The 27,353-nt window shown below is 52.4% G+C and overlaps 2 protein-coding genes across 3 annotated transcripts in view; one reads left to right on the top strand and one right to left on the bottom strand.

The window, feature by feature from the left end:
• PPFIA4 (PTPRF interacting protein alpha 4) overlaps positions 1-12,077 on the top strand; it is a 49,049-nt gene extending 36,972 nt beyond the window's left edge. Inside the window, exons 27-30 of one of the 2 annotated variants that reach the window (XM_058669027.1) lie at positions 1,631-1,699; positions 11,202-11,370; positions 11,542-11,650; positions 11,839-12,077. In XM_058669027.1, the coding sequence (XP_058525010.1) occupies positions 1,631-1,699; positions 11,202-11,370; positions 11,542-11,600 (297 nt within the window). In that variant the 3' untranslated portion in view covers positions 11,601-11,650; positions 11,839-12,077. The remainder of the gene's footprint in view (positions 1-1,630; positions 1,700-11,201; positions 11,371-11,541; positions 11,651-11,838) is intronic. The other variant, XM_012930073.2, reaches the window with a different exon arrangement.
• Positions 12,078-17,630: 5,553 nt separating this feature from the next.
• MYOG (myogenin) lies at positions 17,631-19,508 on the bottom strand. The gene is made up of 3 exons (XM_004578947.2): positions 18,967-19,508; positions 18,341-18,422; positions 17,631-17,896 (listed from the first exon to the last, which is right to left on the bottom strand). Exons 1-3 carry the CDS (start codon positions 19,435-19,437, stop codon positions 17,775-17,777), a joined length of 675 nt encoding a protein of 224 aa, XP_004579004.1. The 5' UTR covers positions 19,438-19,508; the 3' UTR covers positions 17,631-17,774.
• Positions 19,509-27,353: the final 7,845 nt, after the last annotated feature.

The following is a 27,353-nucleotide window of genomic DNA, read 5'->3' on the forward strand; positions in this document are numbered from 1 at the left end:
CAGGTCCCTCCTCCCAATCAGCCTGCTCCTCTAGCCCAACTGGCAGGGAACTAGCCCCAGGAAAGTTAGATAGCAAATAGCCCAACACAGAGCCTCTCCACGCCAGGCCCTAGCTGCTGGCACCAGCTCCAAAGATGGTACTGCTCTTTCAGTGATGTTCTGCACCTTAGGGCGCTGTCATCCAGGGTGTCTAAGCTCTCTGGAACCTGTCTGGTGGGTGGCCCCGCTCGCCGTAGGTTCCAGCAGCCCTGCTAGGGGCATGAATACCTGCTCTCACTCTCTTCAGCCCCGTCAGCTGCTGAGCTTTGTAGTGGAGCAGTTCTCGCCTCGCCTGTGAATCTCATAAACCCTGATTGAATTGCTTCCGGGCCACAGCCCCTGTCCCTTGCAGACAGAACAGTCCTAATTCTTTTAGACTCGCCTCTGCACCCCGATCATGTTAGCTGCTGTTGTCTGGATGGTTTGCAGCTGTCGGGTGGCCCGTGAAAATGTAGCCCCCAGGGCTATTCCAGGAACAGACCCGTTTTGGCTTGAGTGAGGGTGGGGCTGTGTGGCTCCGTGACTCTGAGTGGTGTTGGCCTTTTGGGGGTCACGGCTGCAGCAAGTGCCCCTTCTAGCTGGTCACCCCAGGATGTACAGAGAGCTTCATACTGCCCTCTGGGCAGTGAGAACCCGGGGCTGAAGTCATTTGGTCAGCAGCCTCATTGTTAGGGTGATGATCTTGACCGCCACAGAGCGATCTTCGTAGCATGGCTTTCAGATGCGGACCCTTGTCACATGTGTGGATTTAATCCACACGCTGCTCCACTCCTCCTGGAGGGCAGGCAGATTCTAGTGAGTGTGTGTGTGTTTTCTAGTATTGAACACTGCAATCCTACTCCTCAAATCAATTACATTATCCTTTTATTAGCATAAAGAACCGATTTTGTGCATTTTATAGGTGCAATTCAGAGAAGACAACCCCACTTCCCTCACTCCTCTACTCCCTGCCAAGGCCTGTTCCATTCTTCCCCTTTATTCATCCCTTCTGGCCAAGAAACAGTTTTAATCCATTCTATTCACAGGCTTAATTTGCCATATTTCTTTGAACAAGTAGAAAGTAGGAAGACCGAAGTCCTATGGGATTATAACCAAGGGCTAATCATGACACTATATCCTCAAATGACAATTTCATCCATTTTTTTGTGTTCTATCTTAACTACCAGAGCAAACATGGGATATTGGTGTTTTTGAGACTAGAGTATTCTTAAGTATCATGGTTTCCATTGTACAAAAATGTGGAATGTGGAATGTGTCCCTTGCTGGTGAGTCATCCTCGCACAGGGCCATGCAGGTCATTTTTGTGCTGCTCCAGTGTTAGTGCACGTGTTGCTGCAGCAAGCACAATGCAGCGTTCTGATTTGCACCACTTGAAGGAATCCCAATGTGTGCAGTTCTGTTACTGAGAAGACACTGAGGTTGGCTTGAAGGAGCATCCTCAGAAGGCTGGTGGGACGTGGTGGGGCTCTGATGGGTTGAGGGCACTGAACCACCCGTCTCTGCGCTTGAACACCAAGCAAAGGTGAAAGGTGACAGAAAAGTCATTTGCTAGCCCCTCTCGCCTTTCCGTCTCTTGCTTCATGAACTCCAGGCTCGCCAGGTGATGGAGAGGGAATTCAACAACCTGCTGGCCTTGGGAACAGACCGGAAGCTGGATGAAGTGAGTGCTTGGCCGTGGGTTAGGGGCCTTGGGGATTTGATCGGAAGCTTGTGTGTGGACTGAAGTTCGTGGATCCTGATGTTGGGTGGGCTAGAGATGACATCAGGATTGGGGGATAGGCCAGGCATGGCAGGACTTTATTTGGATTCTGCGATCCTTTGCAGAAAGGTTGAAAGTGTGGGTGTGTTATACCTGTAGCATCTTCTGACTAGCTGTGTGCCCAAGCCCTGGGCACAGAGGACAAGGGTCTGCCCCAAGTTCATATTTTTGGGGTTGTACCCTTCTCCTCCCCTCCCAGCCCCTTCTGTCCAGTGTGGTCCATCCCACCCACTGTGGGGTGAGTGCTGGGGGCTGTTAGGTGACAGGACAGGCTTGTATTCCTTTGCTTCCACATACTGACAGCTAGACAGGTGGCCCAGGCTGTGATCCTCCCAGATGTCACTTGAGCCTCACTCTTGGGTCTGCCTCCTATGGCCAGTCACTGAAGGAACAGTCCCTCTCAATGCATGTTTAGGGTGGACTGTGACAGCTTCACCCATCAGACACTCCTCCCCTGGGCACCCCCGGCTCCTGAGGCCTCCTCCTCCACACTGTGCACTTTCCTTTCCCCAGGCCACCTGCCCTTGCCTGTCAGGTCAGCCTTAGTTGATTTGGCTCCAAGCAACTTAAAAGTGGTGTCTAGACGCTGTTTATTTTTAACTTCAATCAGATTATTGTCTCTTGGTTGGGTTTAACGGGCTGAAACCCACTTTTATAGATCAGTTGCTCTGCTTCAGTGGAGGGGCACACCTGGGAATTGCCAGAATTTGGGGAGGTTAGACTTTCTGTGCTGAAAGCTCAGAGAGAGAGGTACCTTGAGCTTGGGGGAAATATATATATATACATGTATATACATGCATGTGCACATGTATACATATATCATATATAACATATGTATGTGTATACACAGATATGCTTACACACATATAACTTACCTCTCTATATGTATCAAAATATTGATGGAAAATGTATATTACAAAAATTATGCATGAACTTCAAAGATTTTTTTGCACCAAAAGTCTTACCTTTTAATTATATTTTTCCAGGGATGTTTTTTAGAAAGATTTATTTGGAAGGCAGAGGAACAGAGAAAGAAGGAGATAGAGGGGGGGAGAGAGAGAGAGAGAGAGAGAGAGAGAGAGAGAGCGAGCGAACGCGAGCTCTTTTGCATCTGCTGGTTCACATCACTTCTTGGCCTTTTGGCTAAAATCAAGTGTAGCATCTGCTGGTTCACTCCCCCAAATGCCAAAGAGCCAGGGCTGGACCAGGGGAAGTCAGGAATTCCAACCAGGTCTCCCATGTGGGTGGCAGGGGCTCAGGTACGGGCAGCATTGGCTTCTTGCCAGGTGCCTAACCAGGGAGCCTGATGGGGAGCACGGAGCAGCCTGGACTAGAGCTAGCACTCCGCTGTGGGGTGAGCATGTTCCAGTGCCCACCCCTCTGCTTGAACTTGTGCTGTGTATCTCAGGCTAGGAGAGAAGCTTCCAGACCTTACTCCCTACTGTCCCAAATACAGAGAGCATACCTTCTCAGCGCCCCTGTGTCAGCACCCCACCTATACAGTCCCCAAACACCTAGGGGCTTAGCTTTCCTTGATGCTGTCCGGAATATTATTTCTCTCTCTCTCTCTCTCTCACACACACACACACACACACACACACACACTCACTCACACATCTATGCTAATTCAGAAGTTGTTTAGTCCTTACAAAGCACTCTTTGCTTCCTCTCTGGCAGCCAGAGGGGTCACCCTCTGCTAACTGTCATAAGGGACAGGTTATTGTCCCTGCCAAACGGGTCAGGGAGTTGAAGCTCAAAACATGTAATATCCCTGTGGTCACAGAGCTGGTGGGGTGCAAGACAGGATATGGGCAGATGTCCTGTCCCTGTGTCCTTTCTCCCTGACCAGACCCCTGGGGGCTTGGAACACAGGGAGGTGGGGCCAGCATTACTGAGCCAGCAGTGTTCTTGGGCAGCACTGCAGCATCCCTGGGCCTGGGGATCCCTGGCTCTGGCAGGGAGCTTAAAGCAAGTAGCTGGGTGCCGGAGTCCAGCTCCAGCCTGGGTTTCGGAACTCGGGAAGGGTGCGTGGACGAGGCGAAGAAAGAAAGAGACGGACCACTAGGATTCCATGATGATAGTGGACACGGCAATAAAGCCGTCTGCTTTATTTATACAGAATCAGTTAAACTCTGGCTCAGACTTTCCACGTCATGGTCAAGTGGGTGTTTCTAAGGACAACCATGCCATCTGCTTTATCCAAAAACAATAGGAATTCCTGCTACAATTCTTATCCTACAACCTAATCTTGTATTACAAAGAAAAGGAGAACCTAAAGATTAAGGAAAGGATGAAACCTAAACACAGGTCCCTTGATTAGCATAAGGTCAATGGGGACACCCAAAACAGTAGGAATAATAGAAGGCCCTTTTGTAAGACATTATCATTGACATTAACCTCTAAGTTCACATTGTGTAAAAAGCCAGTCTCACAATAACGAAAATGCCTGGACAGATTAGAATTCTTCCTATGAGCTGGCATAGTAGGCACGGCGAATGTCCAAGTGAAAAGCACTGACACACAGAGACCATGGTGGTGGTAGAATTGCTGGGCGCGGCCTGCTCCTAAGCCTCCTTGTTACATATTATCTCCTCTTCCCCTCAAGTCCATCAACAGGACAATAGGACGCCAATGAATCTGCAAAGGCCAGGTGCTACTGCCTTAGGCCTGATTCCTGAGTGCTCAGCTAAAGCAATGAAAATCAGCTCCTCAGCCCACAACATATTCCCCCTTCTGTATTAAAGCAGACTTGAATGCGCCTGTCTTAGGTTATGGACTCTCAGGTTTAACCGCCTTACCCGTCATGGGGAATCTCCGTAGCATGACGGAGTCCCTGTCTTAGGTCGGTCCGTGCCTGTGTCCATCTTACCCGTCACTGGCTGCCATTCAATGCGTTGTCTGCTGCAGCTGCTCAAACCATACTTGGGGAGGCTGGCAAACCTGTTCCAAGGCTAGGAGTGACATCAACTCAGTAGCAATGAGCAAACACCAGTTCCCGGGCTTGGGAAAACAAAGCACTTCACAGGTGAAACATATATAAAAGGCACAATGGGAGACAAGAGGCCATGAACTTAGGAGTAACTTAGCTCAGTAGCAATGAGCAGACAGCAGTTCCCAGGCTTGGGAAAACATTTTGCACTTGCACAGATGATACACCAGAAATGCATACAATACAACAGAAAGGCATACAATGGGGTACATGAGGCTTAGACCAAATCTAACAATATCTGCTATTTCTTTTCCAACAAATCAACCCACAGTCACAGCATAAGCATGCCCACCCGCTCATGTTCATCAGTAAAGTCCTGTTGTCCCATAACTCTGGCAGTCTGTTCTGCGACCTTGTTACTGGCTATAATGGTTGCCGTTATGCCAAAGTCTCTTTTATTCTTATTCAGTCCCAACAGGCACAGGCGGGATTCAGGGCAGCTGCAGGATAACAGCAGAATCGCAATTGCCATTCCAGCTTGCTGTCAGGGGGCACTGGAACTTGGTGTCATTCCTTTCAGAGGCATCTCCTGTACAGTCAAGGGGTCCTTCCACATAACATAACCCTTCTGCTTCTGGTATCCAAGCAAAGGAAGGTGGAGCTGCATCCAGGTGACTGTAGACATCTGCCGGGCCCTGCCTCAATGGGAAGTTCCTTGTGGCCCTGCCTCATTGGAACAATGTCCTCACATCCTTGTGTCTCCCACATCCACTGCACGGACCTCAACATAACACGGAGGATGACTGGGCCGGAGAACAATACGAAAAGGAGAATAATTAGTGCAATTCCTAAATTTATACAAAATGAAAACAGTAGCAGTATCATACCATAGTTCAGGCAAATTTACAGCTAACATTACATATGAGGACCTTCTCAAGACAACAAAAGTATCAGGCATCAAGTAACAATTAACAATGCACTAGTACAAATTACAGTGTATACAGAACCATCTCAGGGAAGCTGGAAGGAGCTTAAGGCTCCATCTTGTAAGGGAGGAATGTTACTTATCAACAGTTCTTTTGGAAGTGGCTTGAGTTCTGTGCAGAGATGTCTTCCATGGTAGAAGGTAGTCAGCAGATGTATGCATAATGTGTCCTCATGGCAGGTGTTGATCTTCAGACTCAGCCTTTAAAACAGTTCCGGGTGGAAGTGTCTGTCGATCCCAGGAAGTGTAGCACGGAGGCTAGAGAAACTCTTTCCGTTGTTATGGCCACAGGGAGGCAAGAAGGAGAGATAGCACCCTGGTACCTAGCTTGCTATTCTTCCTCTTGGCCTCTGGGAAAGTGAGCTGTAGAGGCAATCCTTGGGATTTCAGGTCCATAAGTTAGCCACACCTACATAAACTCTGGAGATCTAACTGTATATTCTGAGATGCCCTTTGGAGTTTTTGGAGAGGAAGTATAAGAGAAGTGAAGGAAAAGTTAAAATAATTAAAAATAATTATATAGATCACGCTCAGTAACAATATCAGGTGAAAACCATCAAAAAACAGCCTTAGAGAATATTTGCCCAAAGGTCCAATGTTTGCTATAAATTTAAAATGAAGGCACATACCCAAGTAACACATTGAAAAAGGCAATGAGAGTATAACATGAGAAACCTGGCCATAAGTGAACTTAAGCAAAAGCATACGGCTGACTAAAAAACATTTTCAATGATAGTCTGAGATTTAAATTAAGTGAGCCAAAAAACAATATTAGCTTAGCACAATAAAGTAGCTTCAATAATAATCTAAGAGCTTTAGACATTTAAAATTATAAATTGGTTAGAATTACCCTATTGTTTGTAGTAAAATAAGTTTGCATGGTTATTCAGATGGTTTACAAATATAGAATAGAAAATGGATTATAGTAAAAATTTTACCAAGATGGCTTAGGAAACATATATCAGACAAGTATATCTGTTCTTTAAATAATTTTTGTTACAAAACCTTTAAGAGTTAGTTAAAAGTATAGTATTTCCCAAATAGCAAATGCAGTAATGTATAACAGCAATTAAAAATTGTTCTGTAATAACTAGCTAGGAAAAATGGCATAAAACTAAGATCTATCATGTACCCATTTCTCATCTGATCTCAAGGAACATTGAAGACAAACAATAAAACAAACACACGCACATATATACATTCTCCCTCTTTTTTTTTTTTTTTTGAAAACTATAGAGGATTATAAGAGTAAAATTTCAAACAATTTTAACAAAAAGACGTACAGCAAGACAGACATACGTGGCCACCACACTCACTCAATTTTAAATAGCTAATGAGCCATGACTTCTCATATCCTGACTCAGGAAGTTGTGTTGCATCCAGTCCTTTCAAGTCCCAGATGAGTACTCAAGACAAGCAAATTTGGATGATGAGATACCTGTATACAGGTAGAGGTCAGTGCAAATCCTGTGAGCCAGGAAGCCAGGGCTGGCAGTGGGGCCGTGTTAATCATCACGGTGGCCTCCCCAGACTACCGAGTCAGGCTCTAGAACTCAGGATGGCTACTACCTTCTGACTGAGGCCTTCAAAATGTTACAAAGTGCACAAGAGATCATGTCAGATAAATTTAGGATTAACTAAGGCGCCTTTATAAACCAAGCTTGGTGATAGCAGTACCCATTAGAAAATTACTAAGTAAAAGTCAACAATGATAATTCAGTCTAAACTGAAACCCTGAGAGAGAAAAAAAAATTGGTAATTACTGAAGACCTTGATTTTAGTTATCCGAGCAATTTAAATTAGCCTAAGAGATAAGCAGTCAACAGCCTAGACATATTTATAAAACCATAAACATTTACCCTTTTCTGGGTTTTTTGTTGTTAAGCATTACCTGTTCTGGAACTCTTGGAAATACAGAAATTTGAATTAACTTCTGTAAAAAAAAAATTGTTTTATAGTAGTATATTGATATGACAAAATTTTGCCCCACTTGGCATCTGGCAGCATCTTTAATACAATCCAAGTGCTTACTCAGTTGCATCTATTAAATAAAACTTTTGAATTTTTAAAATGCATATCAAGGATGTCAAGATCTATAACATCTAGTTGAAACAGAATCTTTATATAACACAATATAGATTAGATGTAATTATTGGCATTAAGTGATCTCTTTAAATACCTATAAAATAAGTACATAACTTTTATCAATCTTAAGCAATGTGAGCATACTGAAAGGCAGAAAATATAAAGATTACTTCAATATAGAATCTTATCATATTCTGAGACGCTTCAGCAAGGTTAGATCTGGAGTTCACTGGAGCTAACTAGAAAAATTTAATCATTAATTATATAAAACAATTAAGATGTTATAATATTTGGTTTTAAAACTTTGTTGTTATGACAGGATCAGATTTTAATTCCATGAATCAATGATGAATATTTTAGAAAATGCTGCAAACAGTATTTTAAAGACTATAGATCTAAATTAAAAACTAGCAGATAAAAGCACGGGTACATCCCATACCTGGAAAAAATTTAACAGTGAATTAAATGTTACTTTTATATTCAGTTACAGTTTATATTTGGTGTAAATGTTACACTTTCAAAGCAACGCCTTAAACAATACCTTAAGAGTTATATTCCTAAGATTCAAAAATTCAATATAAAAGTTTAATAGTTAGAAAAGAGATGTTAATTATGAAAAAACATTGTTTATGAAGTACAAGAGGCTAGGTGTTCTTCTGGGGACCCAGTTTAGTTTATCTCCCATCACTCTGCTCTTGGCTAAAAAAGGATGGAGGAATGCTTGACAAAGGAATTAAAACAAAATACCTGCTGAAGAGAAGAGAATTTAACCCTGAAGTTGCTGGGCAGGAAGAGGAACTTCTGTAGAAGATGCTTGCTGTGAAATGGCAGGGGGGTGGAAATGTAAATTGGATAAGATCTAGAGCCCTAGTCAGCAAGTCCAAGCTCTGTGGAAAAAGAAAGCATTCCCTCCTCCAAAAGTTACGAGGAGACCATGTCCTTCCCATTGGCCTGTAAGGACGTTTTCAAAATCTATGATTAAAGAAGCTGTTGCTATATGACAATGCTCTTCCTATGTAAGGTATGTTTAATAATATCAGCATATAAACTTCTTTCACTAGAATCACTCTGGCCCATTTTTACAGCACAGAGGGTACACGAATTCTCAATATAAGTTCTGACTATTCACCCCTCCTAACCTGACCTTCTGTCAGGGGGTCTGCAGTGCCCTGGGTGAAGTCCTGTCCACGCCGCAAAGAGAAAGAAAAGACCTACCTTCGTCGAGTCACTCACGTTGGGCGCCACTTGCCGGAGTCCAGCTCCAGCCTGGGTTTCGGAACTCGGGAAGGGTGCGTGGACGAGGCGAAGAAAGAAAGAGACGGACCACTAGGATTCCATGATGATAGTGGACACGGCAATAAAGCCGTCTGCTTTATTTATACAGAATCAGTTAAACTCTGGCTCAGACTTTCCACGTCATGGTCAAGTGGGTGTTTCTAAGGACAACCATGCCATCTGCTTTATCCAAAAACAATAGGAATTCCTGCTACAATTCTTATCCTACAACCTAATCTTGTATTACAAAGAAAAGGAGAACCTAAAGATTAAGGAAAGGATGAAACCTAAACACAGGTCCCTTGATTAGCATAAGGTCAATGGGGACACCCAAAACAGTAGGAATAATAGAAGGCCCTTTTGTAAGACATTATCATTGACATTAACCTCTAAGTTCACATTGTGTAAAAAGCCAGTCTCACAATAACGAAAATGCCTGGACAGATTAGAATTCTTCCTATGAGCTGGCATAGTAGGCACGGCGAATGTCCAAGTGAAAAGCACACGGAGACCATGGTGGTGGTAGAAGTGCTGGGAGCTGTCTGCTCCAAAGCCTCCTTATTACATATTATCTCCTCTTCCCCCCAAGTCCATTAACAGGACAATAGGACGTCAATGAGTCTGCAAAGGCCAGGTGCTACTGCCTTAGGCCTGATTCCTGAGTGCTCAGCTAAAGCAATGAAAATCAGCTCCTCAGCCCACAACAGCTGGGTCCTGGGGTGAATGGGAGAGTTGGTGAGCAGCCCCAGGTGCAAGGGACGAGAAGGGGAGGGGAGCAGAGAAGTGGGGCTCTGATGGGGTGAGAAGCAGTACAGAAGTGAGGCCTGGCAGAGGCAGCTGAAGGTGAAGGTGAGAAAGGGTGGGGAAAGGCACCTGTGAGGACCATGTGATGAGAAAGGGCTGAGAAGCAAACAGGAGCCAAGGCTGGAGTGCCCCCAGGGTCACTCCGGGCAGGGCAGGGATTGGTTGGAACAAGGAAGATCATGGCTTCCACCCCCACAGGGCACTGAATGTGGGGGAGGTTAAGGGAGAACGGGAGAGGTAGGGGAAGCATTTGGCCTACATGAGGCCCTAGCAGCCGATCTGAAGGGGTACAGCTTGGTGGGTTCAGGTGAGAACAGGTGCCCCACAGCTGTGAGAACTTGCAGGTGGAGGAGAACTGGCCCTGGCCCTGAAGCAGTGCCAGGTGGACTCTGCAGGTGGGTGTAGGGAGGGCCTGTGCTGGGGTATCCTCTGGCAGAGATGGTTCCTCTTTTTAAGATTCATTTTATTTACTTGAAAGGTAAAATTACAAAGATGGATAAAGAAAGAGTGAGTTTCCATTTACTGGTTCACTCCCCAAATGGCCACGGTGGTCCAGGCAGAAGCCAGGAGCTTTTTATGGGTCTCCTGAGTGGATGCAAGGTCTCAAATACTTGGGCCATCTCCACAGCTTTCCTAGGCAGGGAGCTGGATCAAGAGTGGAGGAACCAGTACTCTAACTGGTGCCCATGTAGGATGCCAGGCTCACAGGCAGCGGCTTGACCTACCATGGTACCAGTCCCACAGATGGTTCCTTACGAGGCTGGGCTGAGGGGGCAGGTGGTGGAGCTGTTCCAGATCCTCAGTGATCATGTACCCGACCTGTGGCATCACAGGGCTCTGGCGTCTGACTCCAGTGGATAGTTGGCTGAGCAGCAGGGTGGCTAGATGTGCTGTTTCCATTGTTCAGATGGAGTCTGTTGTTCAGGGAGGCCTCGAACTTGCTGCAGTAAAATGCCAGAGCCGGGGGGGGGGGGGGGGGGCAAGCGTCCTGACCTTGCCACGGTGTTCTCCTAGAGCGTGAGGTCACAGGAGAGGGGGGACCTTGAATGGTCCCAGGGGAGGGGTGCGGGGCACCCAGGCCGGTGGCAGAATGTTGGAGAGGAAGAGGTGCCGCACAGGGTCGGCTCTAACACGAAGGCCCGCACCCCCCTCGCCGGAGCCGCTCAGTGGGGACAGCCAGGGCCTCTACGAGGCATCCTCTGCAGACCCATCCTTCAGCGCTGGGAAAAGCTGAGGTGTGCCTTCACCCTGCCTCTCCAAAAGGTTGAGAGTGGGGTCCCCAGAAAGCGCCACCCCGGCCTCACTGCGTGTGCCTTGTGGTACAGGGGGACGACAAAGTGTTCCGCCGCGCACCCTCCTGGAGGAAACGCTTCCGGCCGCGGGACCACCACGGCGGCATACTCAGCGCCGAGACCCTCCCAGCGGGTTTCCGCGTGTCCACGCTGGGGCCCTTGCAGCCCCCACCGACGCCACCAAAGAAGATCATGCCGGAAGGTGAGTGGCCGGCCGGTTTGAGGCGTGCACGTGTGCGCACGTGCGCCCGGACTGGCCGTAGGGCCGGCAGGTGCAGAGGGGCTGGCGGCCCCTAGCTCCCGGCTGACGCTGCACTCCAGGTGTGCGCACTAACCCGCCGCTCTGTTCTCCCGCTGCCGCGACTCCTGCCAGCCGGGACCGCGGGGGCGCAGAGACTGGAGACCTCCACCGTACGGACCTACTCCTGCTGACCCCCCAGCCTCCTGCCCCGGGTCTGACGGGGGTGTTCCCGTGGCTCGGGGTAAGTGGGCCAGGCCCCACGCGGCGCGCCCGCCCTTAGGCTGCGGCTCGCTCGCTCACCCGCCCTCTCCGGCTTGCCTCTTCCTGCTTCCCGCTTGGGCTGGCCCCACTGTACGCTGTACGCTTGGAAGGTGGCTGCAGAGCCACTGCTCCGACTGAGCATAGCGCCGCTCTCTCTTTCTCTCTCAGCTCACTCCCACTATCTTTATGGACACATGCTCTCCGCCTTCCGGGACTAGCGGCCTGCTTCTTCTGCGTGTCATGGACCGGGTGGGCCGTCCTCATCCTTCCTGCTCGTGCCCTGACCTCCACGGCTCCCAGTTTGGTCCATGGTGTTCTGGGATCTCAGAATATACTTTCCACACCCTTGGCATCCGTCACCCTTTTTTTTCCCCTCATGACCTTTGTGAGTGTCTGGGGGATGAGGTGGGCCCTGGGTGTCCCTGGGGACAGGGAATGAAGGATGGCCCACACCCATATTCTGGACCCAGCTGGATCTGCAAGACCTTTTGGCCTTGGGGTTCCTGGGTCCTTGGGCTGTGCATCAGAACCCTGTTTTAGGCACCGTCATCTTTACCTCTCAACACCCCTCACCACCAGGACCTGCCTGGGACTGGGAGGGGAAAGCCAGAGGCCTGGGCGCAGGCTGCAGCAGAATCTGGAATGTGGGTTTGGGATGAGTCAGAGAAGATTGGCTTCCTGAGCCTTGGGCTGAAAGTGGGGATGGGGAAACTCAGCCCGCTGGCTGCCTCTTGGTGGGTAGGCAGGCCAGGCAGAGGGAGAACAGTGGCCCAAGGGGCAGTGGCAGGGACACCTGTCCTGGCTGTAGTCGGGGCTCCTGGAGAGGTAGGGTATAGATCCTGCCTACAGGGCTTGCTGGTTCTCTCCCTTCTCATTTCTGTAGTAATCCCAGCCCTTAGGGGTGAGCCTGGTGAGTGGTGAGTGTACACTGACCCTGAAATCAGATTTTGAAGAAAGACAATTTGATGCTGCCTTCCTGCGCCCCCCTTCAGTGTCCCAGGCCCAGAAAACCTTAAGTTGGGGAGAGCAGTCACTCTCTTGCTTGTTGCAACACAGCTGGAGCTGTTGGTGTGTCCAGAAATGGCTGGGCTTTGCCCAACTTCCACTGTCTTTGTGGCTTTCCCAGGCAGCACAGGGGATGGGAACCAGGAACATGAGGGATGCAGTGTGTTCTGGCTGAGCAGGGCTGCTGCTGCGCCTTAGCTCCCTTGTATCATCCACTCGTCATCCTTCGTGGGTGCCAGACATGTTTGAGATCCAGGTTCAAGGCAGGGTGGTGGGACCCAGGCTTCCTCAAAGTGAAGGAGGACCTCCCAGCCCCTCTCTTGGAAAGGGGCGGGAACATCTGGCTGTGCTCTGAGTAGGGGCTGGGCTGGCAGAAAAGATGGAGCACCATGTGCGGGTGGAACCACAGAGCCCGAGGCCTTGCCAGAGCACCCAGACCTCTGCCATGTCTCTGCTGGGAACAGGTTGACTTCGTGCCTTTTCCTTTGGCTTGGGCCAGACAGCCACCTGCCCTTGCCCTTCCCTAGTGTGCCCTGCCCTGGCTGTCCATCAGACTGCAAGGCAGGGAGAAGGGGGAAGCTGCTAAGAGTGAATTAGCAGGCAGAGGGTATCAGGTGATGGTGAATCCTCAGGTCCCTAAGAGCAGCAGAGGGGGATCGCTAGCCGCCAGCTGACCCCTGCCGACACGCAGCCACAGCCTGTGCTCCCTGCAGCTCAGCCTGTCACCAGCTTGGGGCAGCCGGCTCTGTTCAAGGTCCCTTGGGAAAGACTGCTGGGAGGTGACAGAAAGGAAATGGGTGCACCCACAGGTGGAGGGCTGGTGTCTCGCACGCCCCTTGCCTCGTAGCCCAGTGAAGCATTTCTCTGGAGAGTTGCCTGGACCCCAATCCCCACCCACCAACTTCCCTTGTCCTGTCAGGTTCCTTCTCAGTACTGTATCAGCTCTGTGCGTCAGGAATGGACGTGGGGGTGAGCCGGGGTGTGTACCTACCAATAAACAAAGCTTGGTTTTAAAACTGTGTACAGACGATTTGTTTTTTTTTTCTCCCCTACTCCCATATACCAGCTGCTTTTCCAGTGTGAATTGCTGCTATTCTCTGGGAAGGAAATATCGGAATTTTAGGAAGCCCAGTTCACACACTGCATGTGTGCTTGCTTGTGCTGGGGTGTAGAGGACGAGGTGACAGGGGACAGCCTTGCTGTGGGTCTGGTCACTTGGCTCTTTTCCCTCTGCCACGCTGCCCCAGAGCTAGCACACTTCATGCCTCTGCCCACATTGCTCCGCTGTCCGCACTTTCAGCAGCTCACACCACCTTGAGGGAGGCGCCAGCATCGTTCCTTAGGATGCCCTAGGCGCTGGGGCCTTATCTTCTCCCCTGTGTCCAGTTGGCCTAATTCAGAAGCATTGAAGCCAGCCGCCCTGCGGCTTCCAGCTGCTGGCAGAATGAGAGGGTACCCAATCCCTGAGCCCCTAGGCATGCCATGCTTGCTACCCAGCAGTGGTCATGCTCTCCTTGTTGCCACGTGATGGACTGCTAGGATGCTCCCTTAGGCCAGTCCCATTGTGCCCTGTGTTCCCAGTAGGTAGCCATGCTTCGGTGTATCAATGCAGCAGACTCATCTCGGAGGGTTATCTGAGAACGAAGACGAGTTACTGAGTGTTTCTGGGGGATAGGCATGGAGGCTGAGCTGTCTTGCTGCTGCACAAAACACCTTAGGCAGGGTTGCTAACAAGCAGTAGAGACTTTTCTCTTGCTTATAAAGACTGAGGAGTGCAACAGGCCTGCTGTCTGGTGAAGGCCTATGCCCTCTGGCTGGGGCAAAAGGGAGAAAAAGGACCAGCAGGCTTCCTTCTCATGCTACCCCATGGCACCGACCCTGTCTGCGAGGGCCTGGCCGGTCACTGGAGGCGTCGCTTCTGAAGTCTACACATTCAAGGCATAGCCCAGGCTGGACACTTTGTTCAACCCTTGTGTAATCCCACCACTTCCTGGAGCAGCAAATCATAAGGCAAAATGGCATAGCTCGGGGAAGGGGCCTTGTTCTCCGCCACAGTTTTGACCATTGCCCAGCGTTCTTCACCACCTTAGCCTACCTTCGCAAGCCGCCCTTGCTCCCTTTGTTTGGTCTATTCCTGGGGTCCCCCGTGGCTGGGCATCTTCACTGCACTGTGGTTCTTTGCTCACCTAAAAGAATCCCCATCTGGGCAGCTCAGTGCACTGTGTGTCCCTGTGTACATTCAGAGGACAATCATGGCCCGAATACTAGTGGAACAGGGATGGCAGGGCCCATGGGTATGGACGACAGAAGGAACACAGGCTGGGAGAGGCAAACAGGCAAGGCTCTGGCCTGGCAGCTAGCCACCATCAAGGGTGGCACCGGAGCCTTGGGGCCCGCTGGCTGTGGGGATGCGGTCTAGAGGGATCACCTTCCTTGTACTGCTGTCCACTGGCAATGGGAATCTGGACGTGCCAAGCTGGAGACGAGACCCCAGGGTCACATTGTTGTTGACATTTGTGGAAAACACTGGGAATCCAGGATTCTTCCGTAAAACCCTTCCTTTTGTCCCCTCTGGTGATGATCCCGGCAGAGTAAGAGAGCCATGCCTGTGGGAGAACAGAGTCACAGAAGGGCATACCTGCCCCGGCTGGGGGCATCATGTGGGAGTCTGCCAGGCTCCTCTGCTCCAGTGTGAAGCCCAGACAGCAGCAGTGTAACGAAGTCCCAGGCATGAGGCAGGTTGGGAATGGCATCTGTCTGTGAGACACCCCTGGGTTGAGGGGTTCCTCTCCTCTCCACTTGTGTGTCCCTCTGCCTCCCTCTCCCATGGCTCAGCCACCTGCTACACCTGAAACCCTAGCAAGGATTGTCCAGCCTGCCAAGGTGTGGGTTGGAGCCTTCAGCTGCTACCTGGGGCTGTTTGTTGACCTGTGCTTTAGGCCTTTTGCCACCACAAATGATCAAAACACTGGCAGGTTCCAGCTCACACTGGCAATTGGCGTGTCAGTGTTGAGGAATTCTTTTCATTCTAGCCGATTCCCTGAGGCCGGTTATCAGGCACCAGTTGATGAATCCAGTTTAATGTGTTGTAGGTGTTGCCTCTGAAAAAATGATTTCTGCTCACTTCCCTAAAGAGCACTGCTCATTACTCATTAACTGGAGCCTTATCTGTAATTGCACAGTGAAGGTGAAGAAGTTGTTCACTGAAGGAAGCCCCAGGACTTCAGCAACAATTCTTTTTTTTTTCCTGTTACAATAAGAAGCGCTTCTGGGCTCCTGCTTAGCAAGGTTCACGCCCATGCATTCCATAGCCACCGCAGTTGTCTCTCCCTTGGGATTTGTAGATTGTGAGCAGGTCAGCAGACAGTGGCTGAGCCTGACAATGCCGGGCGCGTTGGCCCTGATGCCCTCACTTAGGGCAGCTTGTTGCTCCCAGAGTGTGGCCATGAACCTTGGCTTCCCAAGAGCAGATTGAAATGCAAGCCCAGTGCCCGTCACCTCCACGGGAACGGAGTGTCCTAGGCCAGTCATGGCTCCTGGGAAGGAGGAGGGCAAGGCGTGGGATGGTCACAGCAGGAGGCAGCAAGGCTGTACCCACGGGAGGTGTCAGAGGCCCTGGACCCGAGTGGGGAGAGAGAATGTGTTGCTAGGTGTTCTGAAGTGGGTGATGGGGAGCGGAAGTAGCCCTGGGAGCTGAGGCTTTGCAGCCAGCCTGGGTGCTGGCCCGTGGCACCTTCCAAGCTCCTAGTGTGGAGGCAGCCTTGCTGTCTCCTGCTGTGACCACCTGCCATGGAGCAGAGCCGTGGAACCCCCAGCCTTTGGTCATGACTCAGAGTTAGAAGTCACAATCAACCACATACTCTCAGCTGAAAGCAGTTGGGATTAATGCTGAAGTTTTTAGAAGGTGGCCCCTGTTAATTTCCTGGTTAATCCCCGTGTGATTTTGGTTCCCTTAGGCAGCCAGTAGGGGGCATCTCCAGGCCCAAGGCCCCAGCTCCTCTGCCTCTGTTCCCTCTCAACAGCCCCTTCTGCCCCAGCGCAGTCTCTATCATGTTCTATGCCATGGGCAGGGGCCAGAATCTACTGGGGGAATGGCAGAAGGTGGTGAGGTGGTATGTTCTTTGGCATGTAAGGCAAAGTGGCAGATTTATAAGGTTACCGCCTCTGGGCATGTCCATGGCCCTGGCACAGACAGTGCAGGGTGCAGGAGTGTGTAGCCAGTGGTGCTGTGGGCTGCACAGAGGAGGGTAGGCAGAAGCACCTGCTGTGAATGAGGCTGCAGCCTAGGGCTCTGCAGGTCCCCTCCACAATGGTCTCCACCCATCCTAGGCAGCAGCACCACCCAGCTATTGTCATGGCAAAAGAGCAGGGGGCCCCAGCAGCCCCAACATTACCGTAGACACCTTTGTAGCAACCAGTCTTTATTTCATTTTTTAAAAAAGAAAATCCCAAATAAGTTAGCAAAAAAAAAAAAAAAATTAAAAAACAGCAAAACCACACGCTGCTTAATTCACAAACAAAATCACTGGCGAGCCCTGCCCCCTTCTCCTGAGCCCGGGAGGCCTTGGTCAGATGGCAGCTTTACAAACAACACACAACACAACAGAAAACATGAAGTTACTGGAAGGCTCCCCATGTTCCTTACCGGAGTCTGGCTGGGGACCTGGCCACAGAGGACTGTCCCTCCCCCGCTCTCCTCTCCGCCCAGGGCGGGCCCAGCCCAGCCCCTGGCATCAGGGAAAGAGGCCAGCACAGGGAGGGGGTGGTCAGGACACCGGCACTGGCTCTCAGGAGTGGGGTGGAGAGGTGGAATTAGTAGCAATGAGGAGGAGGTTCCCAAGTTGGCCCCGAGCCGGGGCACACCCAAGGTGCACTCTGGTCCCAGGCTTGGTCTCCCTGGAGAAAGGCCTCAGTGAGAGGAGGACCCCCCCTTCCTTGCTGGGCAGTGTCTGGACCTGACAGGGATGTGGGGGGGGGAGGTCTGGCCCGTGGCAAGCCCAGGGCTGGCAGCCTGGCATCGGAACGGCCTGGCTTCTGAGGCCCCTGCTGCAGAAGCAGCATTGGTGTCTGGCACGGGCACCCGGCCCAGTAGGCCCGGTTCAGTTGGCCATGGTTTCATCTGGGAAGGCCACAGACACGTCCTCCACGGCGATGCTGTCCACAATGGAGGTGAGGGAGTGCAGGTTGTGGGCATCTGTGGGGTCAGCTGACAGCAGATGATCTGTGAGAAGGCAGGGCAGTGTTACTGGGGTGGGATCTTGAGGCCCGGAAGGGTTGTGCTGGGGGGGGGCGTGTGTTCACGCCCAAGTGCGCATGTGTCTAGTTGAGACTTGGAAGCAGCTACCCTGAGGTGGAGCCTGGATGTTTCCTCCCTGAGGACTGGAGCTGCCCTCTGCCTGGCCCAACACTGACTCAGCACTTCCCAGAGACCCCTGGGGGCAGGGACCTTCTCTGCTGAGAAGGTCAGTACCAGGCCCCAGCGAGGTGGGGGACCCTCCCACCCCACTGTTGGGAGTCCTTGTCCGCAGGCCTCTGGAGAAGCCATAGAAAGGAGCTGGAGCGAGGAATGCCTTCGCAGCAGGGGAGGGAGGAGGAGGAGAGGGGGACCTGGCCTGGGGAAGGGATGAAGGGTGGAGCCCAGGTGACAAGGTCAGGCCTCACTTACCTCCTGGATTGGAGCCGAACTCCAGCGCACTCCCCCACTCTGGACTGCAGGAGGCGCTGTGGGAACTGCATTCACTGGGCACCTGCATGATGGGGCAAGGGCCCAAGGTCAGGGCATGGCCACCCGCCCTCCATGTGGGCTTTGGTGGGGATGGTGGGGGGTGGGGGAAGGTGGACCACAGGCTGGCCCTCCCATGCCAACTGCCTCTGACTGCACAAGGAACCCAGCTGCCACCCACAGTGGTGATGCTGAGCTCCCAAGACACTCACTAGCAGCAGTCTCCGGCCCTGAGGATAAGGTTGAGGCTCTGGCTGCCCCTGCTGTAGGACAGGGTGGAGTGGGAGGCTCTGCTGTCTTTTCTGAATTGCTTAGCCTGACCCTTTTAGGTTCTGCCTACAGCTCCGGAAGCAGTCCTTACTCATCCCCGGGAGTGAGGGTGGGGGAGGAGTATGACCCAGTGCAGTTACACCAGCCTCCCCTCACCACGTTGACCCCACCTCACCTCCTGGGAGCACAGGAAGTCAACTGGACAGACCAGATGAGATGGGAGCCCCAGAAGCCCTGCCTGACACCTGTCTCAGCCCTCCCTAACCCCAGAGCTATGGGATCCCAGGCTGGCCGCTTACCCCAGGCTGGGGCCCAGCACTGGCCCGGTAGCGCAGGTCGCGCTCCTCCTGGTTGAGTGAGCTGAGCAGCGCCTGCAGGCGCTCAATGTACTGGATGGCGCTGCGCAGGATCTCCACCTTGGGCAGCCGCTGGTTGGGGTTGAGCAGGGTGCTCCTCTTCAGGGCCTCGAAGGCCTCGTTCACCTTCTTGAGCCTGCGTTTCTCCCTGAGCGTGGCCGCCCGCCGCCGGTCCACTGACACTGACTTCCTCTTACACACCTTACACGCCCATGGCAGGCACTGGCCAGGGCAGTGCTCGGGTGTCCCCAGCCCCTTATCTTCCAGGGGTCCCCGGGCTTCGGGACTCAGGCTGAGCTCAGTCCGCTCATAGCCTGGTGGCTCAAAGCCCTGGAGGTGGGCAGGCAGGTAGTTCTCCCCGTCGTAGAAGCGGGGCTCCTGGTAGAAGTAGGGGCATGTCTCGTAGAGCTCCATGGGGTCGGAAGAGACTGGTTCCTGCCACCGGCCCCCAGGCTCCTGCAGCCCCTCACGCCAACTGCTGGGTGCCATTTAAACCCTCCCGGCTGGCATGGGACCAGAGATAAATATAGCCCACGCCGTCGAAACCTGAGCCCCCGCTAAGCTGTTGCTGCGCATCCAGACGGTTCCAGGGGCTTACATGTGCGTCCCCTTCCCTCTCCCCCACAGCCCCCACCCCGCCCCAGCCGCCTGCCCCTGGCCGCCGACTCCTGTGCACGGGTCGGGAGGCCGTCGGGTGTAATTTGATTAGTTTTCATTTCTCGGCAGCCCCTGTGGGGCAGGAGAGGTGGGGGGGGCATGTCCCCCTCTCATCTGCTGCTTTCAATTATTCCTGGCTGGGCAGCCGGCCTTCTCCTTCTTGCTGGTTCCAGAGAAGCCCTTGGGTGCAGGAGGAGGAGGAGGGGACAGGGCAGGGTAGTAAGGCGCAGTCTGCTTAGGGGACTTATATGTCCCTGAGTCCCCTCCCCACCTGCCGGCAGCATGTGAGCTCCCTATGTAGGTAAAGGGACCCTTGGAAAGAGATCATCTTGGAGCAAGAGGTGGCTGTGGATGGAGGGCGTGGCAGGCAACAGGGACTCAGGAAGGGGCCCCTGGAGGGACAGAGGCTTGGCTTCTGGGGTTCCCCAGTGGCTTGGAAGACCTTGGTTGGCATGACTGCTGGTGGAGGTGACCAGGATCTGAGTCGGCTGTCCCTGGCTGTGTCTGCTGACTCAATGCCGTCTCTGACCTCTCTTGGACACCAGGCTTAGCTGACTCCTCTCTGGGGGTGGGGTTGGGAAAACAGGGGACAGAGTCCGGGAACCCATGGCCAACTCCCTTCCTCTCCCATTGATTGCATGTGGCTGCTTCTCAGACCCCTCCCCTCGTGGACTGTCAGTCTTCCTGGCATCACACAGGTCTCAGGTGCGTCAGAGGCTGCTAAATATCAGGGTGTCTCCACTCACGGACTCTTCACAATAAAGCTTCCAGCTGTGAGGGGGTCCCATCCTCCTGGGGCAGCAGACAGCCCTTGGGCACCAGCACCAGAGAGATCCAGCCTCCGGATTGGGGCTAGAGGGACCCCAAGCCCAGGCCGCTGTCCCACCTCACCACCCAGTGGACCACGATGGTTACCACACTTGACCCAACCCCAGGGCCCGAAGTCCCTGCATAGGTGGCTGACTCCTACCAATATCACAAGACAGCCATGTAGCTTCAGGGATCCTGGGCTTGACCTGCAGTTGACTCCCACCCTCTCTCCCGACCCCCGCCAACCTTGTGGACTAGACTGAGCAATGCCATCCCACACTCCTCTTCTGGGACAGGTGAGGCTTGCCATTTCAAATTCAAAGTGGAGTGGAGGATAGAAGAGGAAGCCAGTGGTGCTGGGGGGTTGGGGAGGGCTCCAAGGGGGAGGTAGGATGTGGTAGGGGACTTTGAGGCAGTTCCCCTCCCTCCTCATCCTTAGTGAGGAGCTGGCAGAATGCTGGTGTCCTCTTAGTTGGGGGGTGCAGAAATGGAGGCGAGGAAAGGACCAGCCGGTCCCACGAGGGCAAAGTGGGGCCCTTGGGGCTTGCCACGAGATAGGAAATGGTATGTGGCTGCTGTGGCCATCAACCTTGCTTTTGCCTAAAGAAGGAGCCTGGCTGCCAGTCTACCCCCTCCATCAAAGCTGGGAACAAGGATGAGCCTTGCCTCAGTTTACCCAGAAGGCTGGGGGCTGAGTGGAGGGTGAGGGGAGGTAGGCAAGGAGGGGTTGGGAGGGCCGATGTGTGTGGGCTCGGGGCTCATGTCGAGGTGACAGAACAGCCTGCATGTGGAGGCTGGGGAAACTGAGGCAGGGAGGCTGTGGCAAGCACCACCACAATGACCACGAGATGTGCCAGGCCCTAATGGCCCCCCCATCACTTACTCTGCCACCCAGCCACTCTGCCACCCAACCTGGGCTTTCTCCCTCCCTCCTTCTTTCTTTCCATCAAGATACAAGCATGGAGCCATGTGCTGGCTTTTGGGGTCTCTGACTTGGATGGTACGAGGTCTCAGCCTTCATCACTCCCATAGCTGAGGACAGGAGGTGCATACGTGAAACCATCTACCTGAGGGGCACAGTGTCCAGTGACAAAAGCTGGGACCAGCCTCCTCACTGCCTCCTCTGTGCACGCAGACTTCCTGTGTGAGAACTCGCTGGGTCTAGGCTAGGATGGAGCTGGCAGGGCAGGGGCAGTCATGGCCCTAGGCAGAGCCTATGCAGAGGGAAACAGGGTTGGCGGGGTTGGGGGATCGGGGGGTGAGAGGCCGGGAGCTTGGCTGGGGGCTTGGGGCCACCTCATGTGCCTGTGTCTCCCAGATCCTGGTGTGTAGGTATGTTGGCATAGGCCTGAGCAAGATGGTTCGGGCACCCCATGAAGACCCACTGTGGGGCACAGGGCCTCCAAAGACACTCCACCCTCTCTAACCCCGATGCAGCGAGGATCAGCCTCGGCCCACCTGATCCTGCTTTTGGAGCCGAGCTGTAGGGGAACTGCCCCTAGTGCCCCTCCGCCCCGGGAGCTGCCCTCTGATGGATGGGAACATATTGGTGCCCAGCACAGAGCCGCCTTTGTGCTCCGCCACCAGTGGCCATCCATCAGCAGTAACCTGACAGCAGGGCGTCCGGCCCTAATCCCCACCCCGGCTGGCCCGGCTGCAGCCACTTCTTCCCGCAGGCAGCCGTGCTTGCTCCCTCCCAGAGGAAGCCCCTCTCCCGATGAGGGGGGCACGCCAGCAGGGGAGGCTTGTTCTGTATGCTAGGCTGATCGTATTTGCAGGCTATCACTGTGTTCCCAAATGCCCCCTGCTCCTTCCGTCTGCTTCTGCCACCACATCCAGGCACGGAGCACTGGCCTGTAGCATCCTCCTGTTCCTGCTGAGCTGGACTAAGCTCAGTGTGTGTGTGTGTGTGTGTGTGTGTGTGTGTGTGTGTGTGTGTTCAGAGCAATAAGAAGGGTGTGGAAGGGTGGGAGCCTGTGGCTTCCCCACACAGCCCTGCTTTCTGTCTTCCTGAGCTTCGGGTGTCCTTGAGGTGGCCTGGCTGGGGTGGGGATTGGAGTGGGGCATGGACGCCTACACCTGCCAGGCAAGCCAGTGAGCAAGGTGGTGCTGACTGTGTATATGTGCAGGGGGCCTGGCAGGTGAGAACAGATCTCAGAGTCACGGGCTGTCAGAGCTGTGAGAACACACTCACAGGCTGGTGTGCCCCTCTTCCTGTACCCTGCATGAAGGCAAACAGAGGCCCAGACAAGGGAACTAACGGGACTGACCGGGGACTGACTGGTGGTGACGGCGGGAAGAGTGCCCACTCTCACACAGCCTGAACTTGGGCCTGGGGACTGGGGCAGGTGCTTGCTCACTCGTGCCCACTGGCCTCCCCACCCCCACTGAGGAAGGTGCAGCCGGTGCTTCTCAGGGGTGTCCGGTCCCCCAGGCAGATAGACAGGGCATTGCAGAGATCAGGCCCATAATAGGAGACATGGTGATGGGGGAGATCCAAGGGGCTGTGGAGGCCCCTGCAGGCCTCGCATTGTTTCCACTGAGGCCCCCGGGCTGGGCGTCGGGTAACCACTGGGAAATCTTGGCTCTGCCTGGAATCCGGAGCTCAGAGCAGGATCATCCTTCAGGCATCTCTGGCCTTGGGGTGGGGAAAGGTGTGGGCCTGGGGGTGGCCGGGTCTGTGTGGGAGGAAAGATAAGGGCACACCCCCAGCCGGATGGGGCGCAGTGCACACTTGTGGTCTTCATTGCTCCTGGCTGCGGCTGAGCAGGAGACCGGAAGTCTGGGTGCAGACTCGAGGCACAGCCGCCCTGTCTCCCCTCTGGTCCTTGGTTTCCCCATCGGTAAATCCAAGCACTGGGTGAGAGGATCCTCAGCCTGGAGCCTGGAGGAAGGGCTCCAGGAGACTGGGTAGAAAGGTTGGCCAGCAGGATGAGAGAGGGCAGACTCCTTCCCAGCCTGCACTTTGCTCCTGATTTCAGCTGCATCGTGGGGGTGGGGGTGCCCATGCTGCCACCTGGAACCCCTTGGCGTGGTTTGTGATACTCGCCCTGGATGGAGGCTCCTGACCTGTGCCCCTCCTTTGCTGGTTCTGCCCTTTCTGTGGGTCCAGGGGCCTGGGCATGCCACCTGCCCCTCCCCCTTCCCGGATGCTTCTATTTCTGCCTCTTTGACAAGTTGTGACATATTTGCCAGCAGCTGCTGCCTGGGTGGAGATGCCTTCGCTTTTCTCCCGACACTGTCCTCTCCTCCCCAACCCCTCTCCTAACAACCACCCCTTGCCAGAATGTGCCGCGAGGCCCTGCCCGCATTCCCCACTCTGCCAGGACCCACACATCCAGCTCCTCTTGCTGATTCCAAGCGAGTTCTTGGTGGGAAGTGGGAAGGGCAGGTTGGGGCTCAAGGGCAGGGGGTAAGAGCCCTTGGGCCGAGTCCCACCCGTGTGGTTCGAGGCAAGTCTCTTCCCCATCAGTCTTCTTTTTGGTGTCTTTAAAATGAGTCCTTGAGCACCTGGTGACTGTGCCTACTGCTCTAGTCTCCTGGGGACTCACGCCTGTGTCCCTCTGCTGCCCTTCCTCCGAGCCCACACATGTGACCCCTCCCTCTGGCACAGAGCCCCTCGGCTGTGGCTTCATCATCAATGTCCCCCCTTTACACCCTCGGCCTAGAATGAGGAGCAGACACTCTTGTCCCCCACATCACCGGCTTCTGCTGCTCCCAATCCTTCCAACAACTCCCTCTCAGATCCGCCAAACCTCTCCCCTGGGTAGGCTCAGTCTGGGCCCTCTCCCCTGATGGATCTGTGTCCTGTGGCTGCACTGGCCATTCCCACCTGGAGTTTCTGCTCTCAGCTTCTGTGCTCCTGGCCCCAGCTTCATCTCTGATTTTTCTCAGCACTTCTCCTCGCTCTGTCCTTCCTCTCCTCCCTTGAGTTCCACCTCTGCCCAGCCTTGAAGAATTTCCTAATCTCTCCTTTTCACTACAGTCTCTCGATTTATCTTCTTCCTTGTCCCTTGGATTCAAGTACCTTGTGGGTAGATGCTTGGTGGTCATCAGCTGCTCTGAGCTGCTACACACTGAGTTCTCTCACTATAGTCTTGATAGTCTTATAGTCTATAGTCTTACAGAAGGAGAGGAAGATAGATAGATAGCTAGGTAGATAGATAGATAGCTAGATAGCTAGATAGCTAAATAGCTAGATAGATCTTCCATCTGCTCATTCACTCCCCAGATGGCCAAAGGCAGGAGCAAGGAACTCCATCCAGGTCCCCCAGCTGAGTGGCAGGGCCCCACAGACTTGGGCCATCTTCCACTGCTTCTCCAGGCTCGTTATCAGGGAGCTGGAGCAGAAGCAGAGCAGCTGGGACTCAGACTGACTCTCATGTGATGCCAACATTGTGAACAGTGACTTAACCTGCTTGACCACACCTCTGACGCCCTAGTCGTGATCTCTCCCCAAAGGCGCAAATTGCATGTCAGGCATATTTCTCTGTTAATAACACACCTGACACAGGCTCACTATATGAAGAAAAGAGGTTGTCTTAGCTCAAAATCAGGCCAAGGGCATGGTGCCCCCATCAGCTCAGCCAATAACATTATAAAGGTAGGTGCATATGTGGGAAGAAGCTGGGGAGACTGGGGTCCCAGGGTCCCTTCTAAGGAGACCCCATCTCTGAAAGGCCCCACCTCCCTGACAAGTAAGCTTCTTCTTCTTCTTTTTAAGATTTATTTATTTTTATTGGAAAGTCAGATATACAGAGAGGAGGAGAGACAGAGAGGAAGGTCTTTCATCCATTGATTCACTCCCCAAGTGGCCGCAACAGCTGGTGCTGCGCTGATCCGAAGCCAGGAGCCAGGAACTTCTTTCTGGGCCTCCCACGTGGGTATAGGGTCCCAAGGCTTTGGGTCGTCCTCAACTGTTTTCACAGGCCACAAGCAGGGAGCTGGATGGGAAGTGGAGCTGCCGGGATTAGAACCGGCACCCATATGGGATCCTGGTGCATTCAGGGCAAGGACTTTAGCCACTAGGCCACTGCTCCACTCCCCACCTTTTTTTTTTTTTAAGATTTATTTATTTTTATTGCAAAGTCAGATATTCAGAGAGGAGGAGAGACAGAGTGGAAGAGACAACCAAGCTTCTAACACGTGAACTTTGGGGGATGCAGGTTAAGCTCTAGCCCAACTGTCGCACCATGGTCTGGATACCTCCATTGAACGCCTTACAGGCTCCTAAAATTGAATGGATCTGATGTAGAATCCCTTAGTGTCTCCCCCAGGTCAGTCTTCTCATTGGCGTCTGATGCCACCGTCAACTCACTCAGTAATTTCTTCCCATATCTTTCATTTTTTGATTTGTTTTAAAAGATTTTATTTATTCATTTGGAAAGGTAAAGTTATAGAGGGAGAGGGAGAGAAATCCTCACCCGTTGATTCATTCCCCAGATGGCTGCCATAGCCAGGGCTGGGCCAGGCTAAAGCCAGGACCTTCATCTGAGTCTTCCCATGTGGGTGCAAAAACCCAAACACTTGAGACATCTTCCACTGCATTAACAGGCACATTAACTGGGAGCTGGATCAGAAGTGGAGCAATAGGGACTCAACCTGGTGCCTGTATGAGAGGCCAGCATTGTAGGCAGTGGCTTTGCTTGCTGTGCCACAGTGCTGACCCTTTTCCTCACCTCTTACTTATCCTTCCACACTCAGTTGTTGAGCGAGTCCCGCAGCCCCTTATCTCAAGAATCTCTCAGAGAGTGCCAGGAAGTGGTGCAGTTCCCATTGTGAGAAGCCTCAGCAAGCCGTGAAGCATGGAACTGGTGTCACACATGACTCTTGCCCTAACAAGAAAACAAATACTGCCAAGTCTACCTTCTAGAAGTCCAAAAATAAACATCAAAGCCATCACACTAATTTAGCTCCTTACTACAACAAAATCCTAGTCTTCAAATAACTGTAATAGAATCTTAACACTCAGTTGTATAGAAGTCAAAATGCCATCAAAAAGGAGTAGACAATAAGAAAGTAGGGAATACTGTGACCCACAATGAGGAGAAAGGCAAATTGATTAGGATATATTCGGAAGGGTGGAGACAACAGTATCATCAGGCCACTAACAAAACTATTATGAAGTTCGGTATGTTCAAGGACTTAAATAAAAATGTGAACAAAATGAAGAGAGAAGTGAAGGATTCAGAAAGGTGCTCAGTGTCATGGAACAGGGTTTCGTGTTTGCCTGCTCAGGTGGTCATAGCACCTGCTCAGGTGGTCATAGCACCTGCTCAGGTGGTCATAGCACCTGCTCAGGTGGTCATAGCAGGCTTGCAGAGACTGGGTGGCTGAAGCGGTAGACACTGATTCTCCCTTTCCTTAAATTCTGCAGGCTGGAGGTGTGGGATTAGCGACGTTTGTGGCTGAGGACTCTCTTCCCAGATAGCAAATGGATGCTTTCATAATAACATGGTATTTCGTTAGTGTGTTCTGAGAAAGAGAGAGAGAGAGACAGAGAGACAGAGACAGAGAGAACCTTTTCCGGTGTTTCCCTTTATGAAGTCACAATTCCATTTTCATGACTTAACTAGTTCCCCTTGGGGTTGGGGATTCAACATGTGAATTTTGAGGTGAGAGAAGCACCCAGTTCTTAACAGATCAGTGGCAAACTAGACATTGCTAGAAAAGAATGCTCAAATCTGAATACAAAACAACAGAAACCATCCACAATGAAACACAGGGCAGAAAACCCAGCAAGGAACAGGGAGGTGGCACAGTGGATCAGGCTGTCACTTGAGGTACCTGTGTTCCATATTAGAGTACTGGATACTTCACTTATTTTTTAAGCTTAATTATTATTATTATTATTTTAATTTGAA

The sequence above is a fragment of the Ochotona princeps genome, chromosome 10 (genome assembly GCF_030435755.1).
Source record: "Ochotona princeps isolate mOchPri1 chromosome 10, mOchPri1.hap1, whole genome shotgun sequence".
NCBI lineage: Eukaryota > Metazoa > Chordata > Mammalia > Lagomorpha > Ochotonidae > Ochotona > Ochotona princeps.